This window comes from Anabrus simplex, chromosome 12 (assembly GCF_040414725.1).
Source record: "Anabrus simplex isolate iqAnaSimp1 chromosome 12, ASM4041472v1, whole genome shotgun sequence".
Taxonomy (NCBI): Eukaryota; Metazoa; Arthropoda; class Insecta; order Orthoptera; family Tettigoniidae; genus Anabrus; species Anabrus simplex.
Genome location: NC_090276.1, coordinates 94,837,439 through 94,855,330, shown reverse-complemented (window position 1 = coordinate 94,855,330; position 17,892 = coordinate 94,837,439). Strand labels below are relative to the sequence as shown.

At 39.4% G+C, this 17,892-nt stretch overlaps 1 protein-coding gene across 2 annotated transcripts in view; it reads right to left on the bottom strand.

The window, feature by feature from the left end:
* Nucleotides 1–593: 593 nt before the first annotated feature.
* Nucleotides 594–17,892, bottom strand: part of LOC136884553 (zinc finger protein ZFP2) — a 92,259-nt gene continuing 74,960 nt past the window's right edge. For both annotated transcript variants that reach the window (XM_067156808.2, XM_067156809.2), the window contains exon 5: nt 594–4,912. In XM_067156808.2, coding sequence (XP_067012909.2) covers nt 4,111–4,912 — 802 coding nt within the window. In that variant the 3' untranslated portion in view covers nt 594–4,110. The remainder of the gene's footprint in view (nt 4,913–17,892) is intronic.

Here is a 17,892-nt window from a genome sequence, read left to right as displayed (position 1 = left end):
TCCTTGAAAATTTGCTCTAATACACGATTTCAACGCCTAGATGTTGAAGATACAATTTTTTAGTTATGTTTACCCTCTTTGTAGATCAGGATCATCAATATTTTAAAATTAGGAATGTAAATTGAAACATACCGGATTGTTTAATTTATTATGTGTTATTTGTGAGCATATGTTTTTTCAATTGGATTGTGGCTGAAGATGACCCAGTGTATATGGGGTCAAAACTAGTCCCAATTATATATGACACTATACAAGGTATTGAATAGGTGGATCCTTCCTTACCCTTTGATAGTAATCACTAGTCAATATGGACCATAATGAAATTAATAACCTATGCAGAAAGAGTTGTACATAAACCTGTACTAAAATGCTATGAAGAGAGACATAGTCTAGAGCCTACAGTACCAAAGAAGGCACCAGGCCAATGTCTGCAGTTTGTACACTAACAGACATTGCAGCTCTAAATTCCTTCACTATATTCATACAGTTTGTCCTGATCTACAAAGATCTACCCTATGGATGTATGAAATCAAAATGAAAACCAGGAGAAAATTAGCAGTATTTTCATATAAAATTTTATTAATTGTTTTCAGCTACAGAAGTGATATTAAATAACCAATAACAGCATCCAATACAAAATATATCTTCAAGAATGTATCCCATATTATAGGATGACATGCATAACTTTTCTAAGGTTAGTGTTACTGTGTAAGAAGCCTTATTCAGGTTATTCATAAAATGATTTTATCTCAATGTTCATTTTTGACCATCACTGTTGAATATTTTATCACATGTAAGATACAAGTGTTTTCTAAATCTACCTTAAACCTTTTCTCAATACATATTTCCATGGGGAAATGGAAAGGTCTATTCACCAGTCAGGGTTAATCCCCCTGTGGGTGGGGACAGTAGAATAACACCCATGGAATCCCTTGCCTGTTGTAAGAGATGGCTAAAAGGGGCCTCAAGGACTCTCAACTTGGGAGCATTGGTTGGCCACAATGGAGCCCTGGAATTGCTTCCACTTACTTGTCAGGCTCCTCATTTTCATCTATCCTATTTGACCTCCCTTGGTCAACTCTAGTTCTTTTCAGACCCCAAAAGCATTATGATGGAGGCCTATGGAGCCTTTAATTTTCATGCCTTTTATGACTCCTGTCTTCCTTTGGTCGATACCTTCATTTTCTCAAATTTTTTTGTCCCTGATTAGTGTTATATAGAGGATGGTTGCCCAGTTATACTTCCTTTTAAAACAATAATCACTATGAACACCACCCAGGGTGATTCTCTTTGCCAACATTTAAGGTTCAACAACTGTCCAATATCAATCACTTTGCAAATACAACATCATGCAGAAAATCTCGTGGCTTAGCCAGTGTGTGCTTCACAGAATCACACAAAAGTATTCCAAAGATACACAGCTGAGGGGTTTGTGTTTCATTAAAACTACACAAGAGTATTCCAAAAAGGTTCAGCTGGTGGCTTGGACAATGACACCACACACAATTTCTCCATACATATCTCAACAGATTGAATAATATGCAAATCTATTCTACAGCATGCCAGGTGGTGTATTGATTATTGTATACATGTCCATACAAACTCACAAATGTACTCCATAAAGGTTCAGATGTTGGACTGAGTACTCTACATAATAACATAATTGGCTTTACATTGTACTGAGAGTTAGGTCTTAAGGCGATGATAGGAAAGGGCGAGTGGTGTGAAATTGGGAAATTATGGAAGATCATATTCAGGACTGCTGACGATGGGTTTCTAACTCACCACCTCTTGAATGCAAGCTCATAGCTGTGTTCCCCCTGTGGGTGGGGGCAGTAGAATAACACCCACGGTATCCCCTGCCTGTCGTAAGAGGCGACTAAAAGGGGCCTCAGGGGCAGTGAACTTTGGTGCGTGGGTTGGCGACCACGGGGCCCTCAGCTGAGTCCTGGCATTTCTTCCACTTACTTGTGCCAGGCTCCTCACTTTCATCTATCCTATCCGACCTCCCTTGGTCAACTCTTGTTCTTTTCCGACCCCCGACGCTATTAGGTTTGCGAGGGCCACGGAGTCTTTCATTTTCATGCCCTTCGTTGCCCTTGTCTTCCTTTGGCCGATATCTTCATTTTTCGAAGTGTCGGACCCCTTCCATTTTTTCTCTCTGATTAGTGTTATACAGAGGGTGGTTGCCTAGTTGTACTTCCTCTTAAAACAATAATCACCACCACCACCTCACAGCTGTGCACCCCTAACTGCATGGTCAACTTGTTCAATCTATGGAAGTTCAGTTGGTGGACTGAATATATCCTCCATTCAACCACTAACAGTATTTCACAGAGATTTGGTAATGAACTGAGTACTGAATATGTGGCCTTCACTTAGCCGCATAAATATTCCATAGTGGATTGAGGGAAGAGCCGCGTCCTCCTCACACAGCTAGAAATAGGCATTTTCCATTTGGTTCTGCTTTGCCCTACATAACAGTGCACTAAGCAGTGCAGACACTACTTAAATAAACATCAGCTGATTCAACAACACTCAGCTCACATTCATTTTGCTTCCCCATGGCTTGCAACCATTCAACACAAAGGATATAATACTCTTCATATTCTTCCTAACTCAAAGTAATTAGGGTAAATGGCTAAATCTGGTACTGCTTCTGACCAGTTATCACATTCATACTCCAACTCCTTGGACCATTTCTTATTATCTTCTAAATGGGATGGTACTGGCGCTACTGAAACAGACACTGTGGACTAGTTAACCCTTCTGAGCAGGAGCATTTAAAAATCTAGCCTTCACTGGATGCGCGAGGAGCTTTCACTGGGCATTGAAAGGCAAGCATACCTGTTCACCAAACTGTTTATGGTACCATATCTCTGTTAATTTCCAACCAATTTTGATTATATTGGAAACAGCTTTTTGGTCCACCATATACAGTGTGTTTAGTCTCGTCATTAAAGTCACGTAATTTTCATATGGATTCAAGTTTGTCTAAGGATATGAATCAAACATGGGCGTGACAATGGTACAATTTTTCAAGAAGTAAGACCTAAAAATCTAGTTTCTGTACTATTCCCATAAACATGAAGAGGGCTAAGGTAACACATCTCATTTCTCCCTGACTGGAATGAATACCCTTAACCTAGATCGCAATGGAAATAACATTCCTTGGGACTTCATGTAATGCTAAGTGTAGATTTGTTTCGTTACCCTCAGCTGGACGAGTTCAAGTGAAAAAGAAACGTTTGGAAAACTTAACTGGTTGCATGACAATTAGAGTTGAACTTTGGGGTGAAAAGACCTTACAAAATGTTTATTTCATTTATCTGTCATCCCAGTAAAAATACACTAACACATCTAGCTCGAATAGGTCGGAAACAACAGCCTCTTCTGAATCATTTCAGCCTAATTCGGCAATATCAACATCGCTAAAATTATAACTATCCTCATAATCACTAAAAAGCTCGTTTAAGATGCCTTGTACAGCATTGCTAGAAAAATTGTCCTTCTTTACCGACAACATTGCGAGAAAAGTACACGAACGATTAGTCGAGAACTTGGCGAAAATCGTTAAAATGGATCGATAAATTCATGAAACGAAAGAATCAAGCTTTATCTAGATGCCTGCGAAGAGACCTCGGACGTAGTTGACGGAAACTCACACGATGGAACGATAATGCAAATGCAGCCCAATGCATATCAGACACGTCACTCCATAGCAGCAGACTGCATGACGTGTGCTACACGTCGCTCTACGCTGTCGGGTTAAGGAATACCACAGTGGATTTCACAGAAGGGGCTGTCTTATTATAAATGCCAGTAGTAGCAGGTTTGCCGTTTTACAGTATTGCTGACACCTGATAATAGTATACAGCGAAGTTCTCAGCCTGTCAGAACTAGTGCAGTATTAATAAAAATAGAAAGTACTTCATAACATATTATACCTAATAACACGCACGAGACATGCTACTTTCATTTCCAAAATCCCAGTTGCATTCTCTGCTATGTGAAATGCAGTTTTCTTGGTTAAAAATCATAGACTATTTCCCCCCCACCATGCAAGAAGTGAAATTATAATTGCACCTTACACAGAAAGTTATGCAAGGATTAATCAGGCAAGATGACTTCACTGGAATGTTCTAATAAATGTTTCTCTAATTGCAATACTCTTGTTAACTGCGGTTTGCCATCCGCATGGGTAAGCAGGTGCCTCTTCAGAGAAGAATAACGAGAAAACGTTCTGCTGCAAATAGAACATTTGTTTTTACTCTCTCCAGAATGAGTGAACATGTGAACTTTCAATGTTGACCTCCGAGTGAATATCTTTCTACAAATCGTGCATGAAAAGCCCTTGTGACCTAAGTGACTTAGCATATGAACGTTAAGGTGGGACTTTTGAGGAAATCTTTTAAAACATTTAGTGCATTCATATTTTCTATCTCCAGAATGAGTAAGCAGATGAGTCTTCAAGTTGCGTTGAGTTTTGAAAGACGACCCACAAACGTCACACGAAAAGGGTCGAATACTGGAGTGTACAACCTGGTGACGACTAAGATACGACCGCTGGGTGAATGTCTTTTCACACATTCCACAGGAAAATATTGCATCTTTCGGTTCAGTGGAGTGGCTCTGGACATGAACAGTTAAATGGGAGCGTTGCGAAAACTTTTTCCCGCAAATAGTGCAAAGGTGCTTTCTATCTCCAGAATGAATAGTAAGGTGAGTCTTGAGGATAGATCGAACTCGGAATGACCTTCCACATATGTTGCATTTGAAAGGCTTCTCCTTTGTATGTATGGACAAGTGACGGTTAAGCGATGAGCGAAGGGAGAACGTCCTTCCGCAAGTTGGACAAATGTTGGGATGGGCTGCATTTAGATGATCCTCAATAGATATTGATGTCTGGCTGCTGAAGAGAGAGAGAACGAGGGAAATTAACGTGGTACAGATAATATGCTGAAAACATATAACACAGCAAATACACAATGAGAGAAGAACATAAGTGAACTACAATAAAAAAGACCTCATGGATGGCAAATATTTCTTCTATGATTAACAGTTGATTGAGCTGGATAGTATGTGCTAGAGAAATGTGTTCGATAGAAAATAATTTGTGACATTTACTGCTATGAAACAAACTTAAAATTACATCATATGTGGAAGAAAGAGCCTTTAAGATAAATTTTGTTTGCATTTCTTTCCTAAAAAAACATGTTTGAGGCATGGGTCATGTTGGTATTTCTGTAATGTGGCAACTAAGTGCAGTGACAGGTAGTCTCTGGATAGTCTGAGTTGAGCTTTCTGAATGAAGAAACTTGAGAAGACAAAAAGAATAGAAAGTGCAAGAATCGACCAGATTAGTTCTGTTACATACAAAGTCAGGGATTTTGTGAAGAAAATGTATCACGCCAGCTTTGGTGTGTAGATTTGTGACCAGGACAAAGGTTCTACACTTTATTTGTATTGCAAGACGTATGTTCGAAGGAAGAGTGTATAGCTTTTGATATGTGGATTGTTTAGAGGGAAGGAAAAGATCACCCTAGTGACTTATTTTTGCATGAAAAAATAGAGGGTAAGTTGCAGTGACAAACATACCAATTAAACTGGGATGCTCAGTTCCTTAATTTGTGTCTTTAAAAAGAATATAGGTATAAAATATACTAGTTCCAAAAATTCAATTTTCCTTTGAGGTATAAATTGAAGAAACAGGCATGATGTAAAACATCCAGACATGCTAGTGACTCGTGGATCTGGTATTTTAATCCCAACATTACCCAAAATGCAGTGATATATTGTACCAGGAAGGCTGATATTTAAAGTCGAACTCCGCGCCGTGCGCTAACACCCAGCTGACTACAAGCACGTCAGCTGTGAGCAACGTGGAGCAAGTGACATCACGTCCTGTAGATCTCTGTCAAGGGTAAATTACGTCAGCCGAGAGAACATTCTAAATGTTCTATCATTAATAACTTTTGTTTGGATCACAGTACGATTAAATGAACGACGTCGTTGTGTTAACCAAATTTTTACCATCATAGTCTCCAAGTTTGAATAAAATCCAAGAATGATTAAGGGAGATATTTGATAAGATAGAATAGCCTCAATTCTCCAGAATCTTGTATAAAGAGGCATATTTGCATGTCAAGTCAGTGTGCCACATTCGAGGCCAGACGGTCGGCTGATGGTTCTACACCGCTGTGATGTGAGTTACGAGTTCGATCCTCGTCGAGTGTTTGAAAGTCTGCGTGATAGAAGCTTTAAGATGCTTCGTATCGGACTTAGAAATTTCTACACCATTCGCAAGTGATAGAAAGTTCCACTGTGAATTATGACAGTTTAAATTTACATGCATTTCAAGTGACTCACTATTTATGTGACCAGTGGAAGTGTAATGAGAACTTGTATTTTTTCTCTCACGAGTGCAACGGTTTTTCCAAGTGATTAAATATAACTCAGTGTTTAAATCCAAAGGGTGGTAGAATTTTTTCCGACAGTAAATTTCAAACTGTATGTCTTGTTTCACCAAGTGTTTGACATATTTAACCGAGTAAAACATTACAATCGAACTTAGATTTTCTCAAATGAGTAGCATTCTAAGTAGGACTTTGTCACGACTTTGTGATTACTACCTTAACTTGTGTTTTTCGTGCAGAAGACATTTCCCGCACTCTTAAGGTTCTTGATAGAAGTTGTATCTGTAAATAGATCGAACCAGGGACTGTTTCGAACAGACTATGTTTGCATTATAACGTTATTGTTTATAATCAAGTGAAGTGAACGGAACTAAATTCACAAGATCGAAATCTTTATTTACAATTTATTACAGTGATTAATTCCAATTAAAAACTGTGTGAACTTATAAAGTAATCACGAGTGGAGTACTTTATTTTTCACGTTATACTTCAGCCGATGTTATTAATATTTGACAGTGATAAAGTGACATACTTTTTGTTATTTCCTAAGTGGCTGTTTTACATTAGGAGTTCAGTCCCATTTCACATTCTTTAGACAAGGACAAATCTCTTGTCAAATCTTTCAGCTCAGCTTGGACCAAGGATTTTGTATGAAATGTTTCTGAAGAAGTTTGAAATATTTAACCTTTGACACTACCATGCGTTTCATCCTGAGTTATATATATTGTAACCGGAATTATTGTTCAAGTCGGCTAGCTAATCATAAGACTGACACAGGGTGACCGGTTCCTATCTGAAGCGTTACAGAGAGGAGAGGTTTGCATGAGATAATGTCTCAACATTACTTATTTATTTAATTGCCAGTTTACAACAGGGTAATAAACCCCAATTGCAGTAAACCTAAAAATCTTTAAAGTACAGTACTTATTAAATTACGTTGACACAAGTCTTCGATCTTAATAACTAAAAATACAATTCTTAATAACTGAATTATTCATTCAGTTACATTGATGCAAGTATTAGATCTTAATAACTAAAAATACAATTCCTAATAACTAAATTATTCAGTACCTACAATAACTTTTTGACAGCTTTCAGTGGGATATTATTTCTTAGTGTTGTGGCAGTGTAGCTGCAAAACGTTTTATGAATTTGGATATTGACACGTCGAAGCCCAAGCTACCGTCTATGTTAGCAGCTTCATTATAGTTGTTTCACAACCTACAGAGTGGTGAATGGTTGTGGGCAGTTGTTAGAGCTCTTTCAGTCCTAAACGTGCTGCGTTCTCTTGAGTGCAAGCGAGGTACGCAAAAATTCAACAATGACAGTAAATTCATATCATCTATTTTATTGTCTAATAATTTATGCAGGTACTTGGTATCGATTATATTTCTCTGATTTTCAAGGCTGGTCATTCAGACACTGATTAGTAAATTTTTGTATGGTACCATAAATGGGTACAAACCACGTGTTTGGTGATGTAGGCATCTTACAGAACGTTTCTGCACTCTTTCGAAAAACTTCATATATTTATCGAACCTTGGATTCCATACAACGCTAGCATACTCCAATTTTGTTCGTATAACGGCATTATAGAGTGCTATGATGGAATTCGTCTTCCTGAACAGTTTTGTGTTCGGTATGGTAAATCCCATGCCCCGTAGACCTCTCCTGTCACCCTGCTTACATGAGCTGTGAAAGTAAGACCCTTGTCAAGCAGGATGCCAAGGTTACTGACTTGGTCAACTTCCTGCAGGGCGTTTGGACCCAGCTTGTATGGAAATAGAGTTTTATTCTTTCTTCGGGTGAGTGACATTGTTACACATTTCGAGACATTAAATTCTAATTTGTTCATATAACTCCACTTCAGAATATCATCAAAGTCTTTTTGTAGTAAGAGGTAGTCTTGTGTTGAGCTAACCAAGCTGAATATTTTGAAGTCACAAAGGAGACAATTGGAAATTTTTACATGTTTAGGCAAATCATTTATGACAACGACAAACAATATTGGGCCTAAGTTCGAACCCTGAATGATTCCTGAACTTACATTGTATTCCATAGAGGAATATCCAAGATACTGAACATATTGTTTTCTATTTTTTCTATTGTAGCTAGGGGAACGATTCCCGTTTTTGCCGCTAATTTATGGAAACAGATGTTTCTGCCAGTTACAACGTTACGGGAGATTGCCATCATAGCCTTAAGGGGTTCACTGGTAATTCTAAGAAATCACTGTTACAATTAGGTTACCTTCGACATTTCTCAAGTACAGTATATCTATTTCTCTTCTAAAATTAAATGTAAAAGTATACTTTGTCGCGAGGCAGCCTCTGCATGGAGGAAGTATTCCATAAAATAAATAAAATAATAACAATTTTGAGCATATCCTGCGAAAAGCCAAATCTACTAAATTTATACAACAATATATCATGGTCCACGCTGTCAAATGCCTTCTCAAAATCTGTGGAAACAACGTCCATTTGCCCCACATTATCTAATTTTTTGGATATATCCTGACACAGATTGACCTGATTTGTAACTGTAGATCTCCTACATACAAACCCATGTTGCTAGTCAGATATTAGTGGACCAATGTGTAAGATAATCTTATAATGAAGAATAAACTTGAAATTTTTTGCAAAAGCTGATAGGATACACACTGGTCAATAGCTTTTAATTAACAGCTGATCACCTGATTTTAGTATGGGGCAAACCTGAGACTTTTTCCAAACACTAGGAAAAGTTTGTGTTTTAAGAGCAAGAAAATATAGTGGCTTGTTGTTTAAAGGGCCCTAACATCTAGGTCATCGGCCCCTAATGGTACGCCTCCACTGACCAGAATTTGAAATCGTGAGGACGAAGAATGAATGGATAGATATGAAGTTAAAACAATCAGTGGATCCAACCTGCAAAGCCCCACATTCCCAGAAACTGAGCGTTAGACTATAGTATTACTGACATAGGGACAGCTTCTAAAGCACAATACTGACTCGATGATGCTTATAGTCAAAACGGGTCCGAAATCCAGGTCATCGGCACCTCATAATGGTACGTATTGCTAGGAAAATAGAACCATGCTATGTGTCATGTTGGAGTACTAATCAAAAGTAGCATAGACTCCCAGTATTCCACACAGTATGGTACTATGCACAGGTAATGAAATTCGCACATGTAACACAGACCTATGGTATTTCGAACGCTGCGGCGCTACTTACGGGCAACGCAAACCTATGGTGTTCCTCACATAAGTGGACTAAACACAAGGACCCGCACTATCCCATGGTGTTCCTCACAGAGTGGGTACTAAGCATAGGCACTAATCCGATGGTGTTGCTCATATAGGCGTATGGATCATAGGTAGGTACTGTAAAAGGCACCAACGCACTCTATCGCTACTAATCACAAACCTATTGTGTACCTAACATAGTGGTACTACGCGCAAGTATAAGCGACCCATGGTGTTCCCCATGTTGTGATACTAATTACAAGTAGTATCATGGTTCCAATTTTATCAACCCTTGGTCGCCCCTTTTAGTCTCCTCTTACGACAGGCAGAGGATACCATGGATGTATTCTTCATCTGCGTGCCCCACCCACAGGGGGTTGTGTGTTCGGTCCGCGAGAGGCATTTTATTTCCCTCAAGTCCGCCAGCAAACCGGTTAGGATCCCCTATCCGCCACCTGGGAGTATCACCTCTCCCCCTGCTATGCCAGCATAGTAGGTTCGTGGCCTAAGAATTTCTGCACACCCCTTTCCGATATATGGAGTATCTTATCTGGATCTGCAGATGACTTCGGCTTTAATTTTCTGAATGCTCTGTCAATGTCTTCCATCGTTATTTTATCGATGTGTAAAAGTTTCTAAGTCACTAGTATTATCTTTGGGAATATCTTACAGAGCAGTGTGTTGAGAATAGACCGAAATGAAACACCTAGCAAACCCATCCACAACTGCGTCAGCACTCTTTAACTCCTTATTATTCTACCACATATTATTACAAGTTCTTAAGTTACGTTTTCTACTTTTTACACAAGACCAATTTTTTTTACAATCATACGTAACAGTCGTTACATATTTCCTATAAACTACTTTAATATCTGCCTTAATTTTGCTTCTGAATTGCTTAAATTTCATATCACTATATTGGGAGATGACCTTACGCTTTCTATGGAAATCTTTCTGTTTTAAGTCCCTAATAATTTCTCTTGTGAACCAGGTGGGGTATTTATTAAGCCTCTATGAATTAGACACTGCAACGTTTCTCTGCAATACCATGTACGATTGACTGCAAAAAGTATTTTCTGCCGAATTTATTTCTGTACTATTGTATAGCTCACTCCAGTCAGCGCCCCTTCATCCCATGTACAACTTCTCAAATTTAGCTTTCCTAAAATTAAATGTTGTTTCGATATTTAGTCTGAAATTCTCTTGTGCACTTTTTTGTGGTACATTTAATGTTAATGAAGGTTGTTGGTTATCTTCCGGTAAGAGAGGGAATGTGTCCCTGGAAACTTCTATGCTTGTAATTGGTAAGAATTAAGTCAATTTCTCACAGTGTTATGAGATATTAGTTCAAAATGGTTCATAATATTTTTTATCATCTGACACTGACTGTCACCATCATAGGGACTGAGGTCTGTACTTCTTATCATGGGAATATTAAAGTCACCAGCTATGATCATGTTATTATTGTAAATTTCATAATGGGTTTCCAGCCACTATAGCACTTCCTGGTTTGACTCGAGATTAGAGGCTGGGGGGATGTAGACAGCACAAACGAAACAAATGTTTCCCTGTAGTTCTAATTTTAACAGCAAGGCCTCTGCCCTACGTATAAAGCCTTCGGCCTTGAGGACCTTAATGCTTTCCTTCACCGCTATGAGCACCCCACCCGCTCCCCTGCTGTTACCTCTGTATTGTCTGCACACTCGGTATCCAATGCTACAAACCTCACTGTCATATATACTATCAAGTCATGTACAAATATCTACATTATTAGATAATAAACTTTCATTGAAAGAGTCTAATTTGGTTCTCATTCCTCGCACATTCTGATGGTAAATATTTATCAATTCTAGTTCACCCTCTACAGTTTTTTAAGGTCCTTGATACAATTAATGATTACTACTGGTGAACCCTGACTTTTCCGCCTGTTAATAGTTCCACTTCTTACCCATAGGAAAGCGTACTGTTTCTCCGTCCTCTTCTGACGGGCAGCAGCTAGAAGCTTCCACTTCTCCGGAATCAGGCTTTTGTTCATATGCACAATGGAGTTTCCAGGGAGTCCAATATGATTCGAAGACAGGTTTCTCTTCACCCAGCGACATTCAATGAATTTCTCCTTGTCGAAGCGCCACACGAATTTCACCACAATTTCCTGGCTGGGTTGTTCAGGAAGTCGGTGGCACACATCAACCATTTCATCATTAACTTCCATGTCCAGAGCTCTACAGTTTCTAGTACGTTTTCATTCACACACTCAGGAACACCCTGTATTTCAAGAGTGTTTCTTCTGAATACTGTTCTCTCCCTAAGACACGCTTCTGCAGAGCCCTCACTTTGGCATGCAGGCTGATATTTTCCTGCGTTAAAAATTCAATTTTGGCTACACTGCTGTTTCTTCAGAAAGCTGGCGTTTTCATCCAGTTTAGTGTGACATACATCTAATGAATTGTCTAGGTCTATTTCCCTCTGGTCCTGTACATTTTTTCATCTCCTTCATTTCTTCTTGATACTTAATAAGTTCGATCACATAAGAAATTGATGGAGATGTTTCTTTGTTAAAATTTCTACATAATTCATCACACCTTACATCGACAATGAAGCATTTCACGTGGTGCCAGTTTTTACATGTTTCACACTGTATTTTGGCTCTCTTCCCAACCTCCTTCTTACATTTCGTATGCAAGCCCGTGGTGACTAGATCATAGCTCTTTCAATTCTTTTTACAAATATAACGTTACTAACTTATCACTTTTGAATATTTACACTCCTGTCAATCATCAAAACCCATCAGATTTTGAAACAGTTAAGAGTTAACGTGTTATTTCCAGTTGTACACACTTAAAACACACAGATTTTAGGAGCTCTACCTATGTGTGGCTTCACCCTGCCACCATCCCAGTACTACTGGGTAACATGAAGCGCCTGCTAACTGCTGTAGACTATAAACATCACAACGGGAAGATATGCAGAGACCTGAAAGTATGTTTGTTATGCTTTTCAATAATACCGTCCTTATTTATTTGAATTTCATGTGGGTTACTGTAGTCACGTCCTAGTTCGTGAACCATGGGCAACGGCTGAGTGGCCTAGTAAGAGGTCCTGAGAGTCGAGATACCAGTTGTTATGGAATGAGAGTGGGCATTTCGGACATATTCTGAGTCATGGCCATCCTTGTGCTCAGGCGGCTAGGACTATACAATTCACCGGTGGTCCATAACCCGTTACAGGAGAGATCCTCACTTGGACTATGTGCAAGTAGGGTAGCATCCTGCTTCATGAATTTAAAGAGCTCAGAACATTTTAAGCAAGCCTCGGACATATGGGAGTAACGGAGTCCCACTCCCATTCGACAGGCGAGGGACTCCTTGAAAACAACTTGGCAAACAAAATGGAATTCGATGGGGAGCTATCAATATTAACGGGGCTTATGTAAGAAAGAAAGTAAAACTGGCTGAGTCAGCAAAGAGGATGCATCTGGATGTGCTAGGAGTAAGTGATATTCGGGTGAGGGGTGATAACGAGGAACAGATAGGAGATTATAAAGTGTACTTGACGGGTGTTAGAAAGGGAAGGGCAGAGTCTGGGGTATGGCTCTTTATCAGGAATACCATTGCACGCAACATAGTCTCTGTTAGGCATGTAAATGAGCGAATGATGTGGGTAGATTTTTCAGTTGGAGGAATTAGGACTAGAATTGTCTCCGTGTATTCACCATGTGAGGGTGCAGATGAGGATGAAGTTGACAAGTTTTATGAAGCATTTAGTGACATCGTGGTCAGGGTCAACAGCAAGGATAGAATAGTGCTAATGGGTGATTTCAAAGCGAGAGTTTGGAATAGAAATAAGGACACGAAAGGGTGATTGGTAAATGTGGGGAAGATATGGAAGCTAATGGGAATGGGAAGCGTTTGCTGGACTTCTGTGCTAGTATGGGTTCAGCAGTTACGAATATATTTTTCAAGCATAAGGCTATTCACCGCTACACATGGGAGGCTAGAAGTACCAGATCCATAATAGACTATATCTTAACCGACTTCGAATTCAGGAAATCTATTAGGAATGTATGAGTTTTCTGGGGATTTTTCGACGATACAGACCACTATCTGATCTGTAGTAAACTAAGTATCTCTAGGCCTAGTGTAGATAAAGTGAAATCTGTCTGCAAACGAATAAGGGTAGAAAATCTCCAGGACAAGGAAATTAGACAGAAGTACCTGGATATGATTAGTGAGAAATTTCGAACAGTGGACAGTAAGCAGGTTCAGGATATAGAAAGTGAATGGGTAGCATACAGGGATGCTGTAGTAGAAACAGCAAGGGAATGCCTAGGAACAACTGTGTGTAAAGATGGGAAAAGGCGAACATCTTGGTGGAACGATGAAGTGAGAGCAGCTTGTAAACGTAAAAAGAAGGCTTATCAGAAATGGCTCCAAACAAGGGCCAAGTAAGACAGGGATTTGTACGTAGATGAAAGAAACAGAGAAAAAAAAATAGTTGTTGAATCCAAAAAGAAGTCGTGGGAAGATTTTGGTAATAACGTGGAAAGTATAAGTCAAGGAGCAGGGAAAGAGGAGTGAAGGAATTTCAACGAAAAACTTTGAATTAAAGAAGATATAAAGTATACTTTATATAGTAATACTAAAAGTATAGTGTCTAGAAATCGTCACAACTGTAAACCCCTAGTGTACAGGTAATTTAGCTTGAATTTCGCATCTTATCAAGTACGCATTTCGGGAATAGATCACGATCTATAGGAGCCGCCATCTTACCAAAGGTACAGCAGGCAGCATGGCGAGTATACAAGAGGTTCGGTTAGATACTACTGCTCCATGCGGAGAATGTGGGAAATCGACCATGGAAGCGGATGTAGCTGTCGAATATGATGGCAGTTGTAAAAGATGGTATCACAAAGAATGTGCAGGTATCAGTGCAGGTGAGTTTGCTGTAATTAAGAAAGCAAAATGTTCGCTTATTTGGTTATGCAAAGAGTGTAAAGATGACTTTGCCATGATGAAGAATGGGAAAGAAGAGCTGAAGGCAATTTGGGAAGAAATCCATAACATGAAAGATATTATAAAACAGACAGTCTCAGAGGAAATTAGGAATGTTTTACCGCAATTGAAGCAGAGAGATATGAGTGAAATTTCGAGCCACTCAAAGGTTCCAGCATACAATGACAGACAAAGGGAAGTCTGACCAAGAAGAAAACTGCGCCTAAACCACCTGCTCTACAGCTCAATAATCAAACATCAAATGACCTTGAGTCAAGGTTTGATGCCTCATCTGTCAAGCCGGATCACTCCCAGGCATCTGATACCAACATCCAGTTCACTGCTCCGCTAATCAATGACGGGGAAGATGACGAAAAGAAAGATAAGGAGTGTGAAGTTTGGTCGGAGGTAGTTAAACGCAATCGTACGAGTATACCACTTATTAGAGGATCTAAACAAACTCAAGGTAACAAACTTCAAGCGGCAGTCAGGGTTGCTTGGTTATATGTTGGTAGTTTACATCCAGAGACAGAGTCAGAGGACCTCATGAAATATCTACAAGATAATGGGATTAACTGTAACATATCTTGTTCTCAACTGAACACCAAAGGGGCAAACAAAGCTTTTCGTGTCAGATTAGATTTTAACTTCTTAGACACGGTTAACTGTTCAAATTTCTGGCCTAAAGATGTGCTGGTTAGGAGATTTTCTTTTCGCTCCATTAGAAAAACCAGTACGCATCTCGATACACGCAATTAAGCGACAGGATGACCCCTCCCCTCAAGAAATCAGGCTGCTATCTTGGAACACTGAAGGACTACTAGGTATAGCTCATTCAATTCGAGCAATGCTGCAGACGTGTGATGTTGCAATATTTGTGGAAACATTTTTAACATCGGAATGGAATGTTAATAGCCACTACTCAGCGCATGTTCTAGCTGACAAAGGACCAACCGGAAGACCTAAAGGAGGAATTTCTTGTTTTTTCTCAGATAAATTCTCACCTTTCGTTGTACAGCGAAAGTCCAAGAATGCTCTTGTAGTGCGCACTAGACTCTGTGTTCTCATTGGTGTTTATTTTCAACCTTACGCCAGTTCAACGGATATTATTGATGAAATTAGCCGCTGTTTGCAAGTGACAAAAAGAGAGGATACAGTAATCCTGGCGGGAGATCTTACCTGCCGTATAGACATTCCACTTCAGAAAACAAAAGAGGTCAGTAGTTACTTAGAGGAGGAGGGTTTTCATCTACTCAATAATAAGGATCAGAGGACATATATTTGCTACAATGGCATGAGTATGATAGACCTTGTATTCATTAACTCAAAATTAACTCTAATCAGTCAAGTAGTCAGAGCAGAAACAGAGAAAAAACATTTACCAGTTGAGACGAGATTGAAACTAGTTAACATTTACTCGTGCCCAGAAGTACTACCAACTCAAGTGAGCAGGCAGATTGATTTGTCCTTAATTGGTGACTCAGAAAATAGGATAATTATTGAAAAACTACAAAGTGGCACTCTGTCAGAGGCAGCAACAAAACTAGAAAAGATCATTAAAAAGGCTGACATCTCCAACGACATCCGCTAAAGAAAAGTGAAGCCTTGGTTTACTATGGCATGTTTCAATGCAAGGAAAATTGCTTTACAAGCCTTACAGGATGCAAAAGTGCAACGGACAAAGGAACGGTTAGCAGTTTACGCTAGGTTAAGAAGAGATTATAAAGTCATTGTCGCAGAAGCTAAGAAACAGTTCAGAGAGAAGGAAGAGAGACTACTAATTGAGGAAGCGAAACAGAGTCCATATAAAGCCCTTAGCCCAAGGCAACCATCATTTCCAAAGAATATACCGATGAGTGTATGGGAGACACATCTAACTGCAATCCTACAGGAGAGAGATACGCGGCCGGTTAACTTTCATTTACCCCACACGGAGGCTAGCGTCCATTACGAGGAATTCACACTTGATGAAATATCAGATACAATCTATAACCTGAAAGACAAGAAAGCATATGGCTCTGATCTCTTATTCAACGAACATTTGAAAGGTACTTTCCCAGTGTTACAGAACTCGATATCACTACTGCTCAACGAATGTTTGCGTCAAGGTAGAGTACCAGAAAGTTGGAAACGATCGACAATTAAGATGTTATATAAAGGGAAAGGTGATACAGCAGATCCCAATTCTTATAGAGGTATTGCACTGGAGTGTATTCTCTTAAAGACCTTGACTGCTTTAGTTCATAAACGCATTACAGAGTTCATTGCGGACAAACTCCCAGATTCTCAATTTGGTTTCAGGAGTGGTAGGTCAATACTTCAGGCAGTTCAGTGCCTTCAACGGGACATAGAGGAAGCCTTGGATCAACCTAGAGGAAAACTTCATTCCATCTTCATTGATTATTCAAAGGCTTTTGACACAACTGACAGAACTATTCTATTAGAGAAGTTACAAAATATCACCGACCATAGTTTCTATCTTCTTCCACTAATCAAAGATCTGCTCACCAGCAATTGGATAGAAATCAGTGACGGTATTATCAGATCAGGTCCCATTTTACAAACTATTGGTGTACTCCAATGTGACCCGTTGAGTCCTTTGCTCTTCATTATTGCAACGGCAGACATTACAAAATCGATAACGTCTAGTAATGTCAAATTACTCATGTATGCAGATGACATGGCCTTAACGTCCATCTCAGAGTCTGACCTGCAAAGTAATTTTAACAAAGTGAGTAAATGGGCAGAAGATACTAAGCTGAGACTGAATGAGGATAAGACCGTCTCGATGACTTTTAGGAGAGGAGGCAAGAAGGGAACATTTTACTATGGAGACCAGCAGTTAAGATCAGTATCAAGTTTCCGGTACTTGGGAATAACATTTGAATCGGCTGGAAAACAATTTTCCCTTCATGTCAAAGAAAGACTAAATGCGGCCATTAAAGCAATGGGTGACATCAAACTTCTCAGCACCTTGTCACTGACGACGGCCATAGAGTTGTTTCATCTCAAAGTCAGTCCAGTTGCATCCTACGGAATAGAAAACATATGGGTGCATCTTACCAAGGCACAATTGCAAAGTTTAGAGAATGTAAAATCCGCATTTCTTAAAAGAGTACTTTGTCTATCCAAGTACACTCCTTCGCGCCTCGCTTACATACTGACAAGAGAACTGTTCTATGTAGAAGAGCTGCGTCTGAAGTTCCTGCTTCCCACCACCGCGGCGTATAAGGCACTACTGCAGGAACTTCTTCAAAAG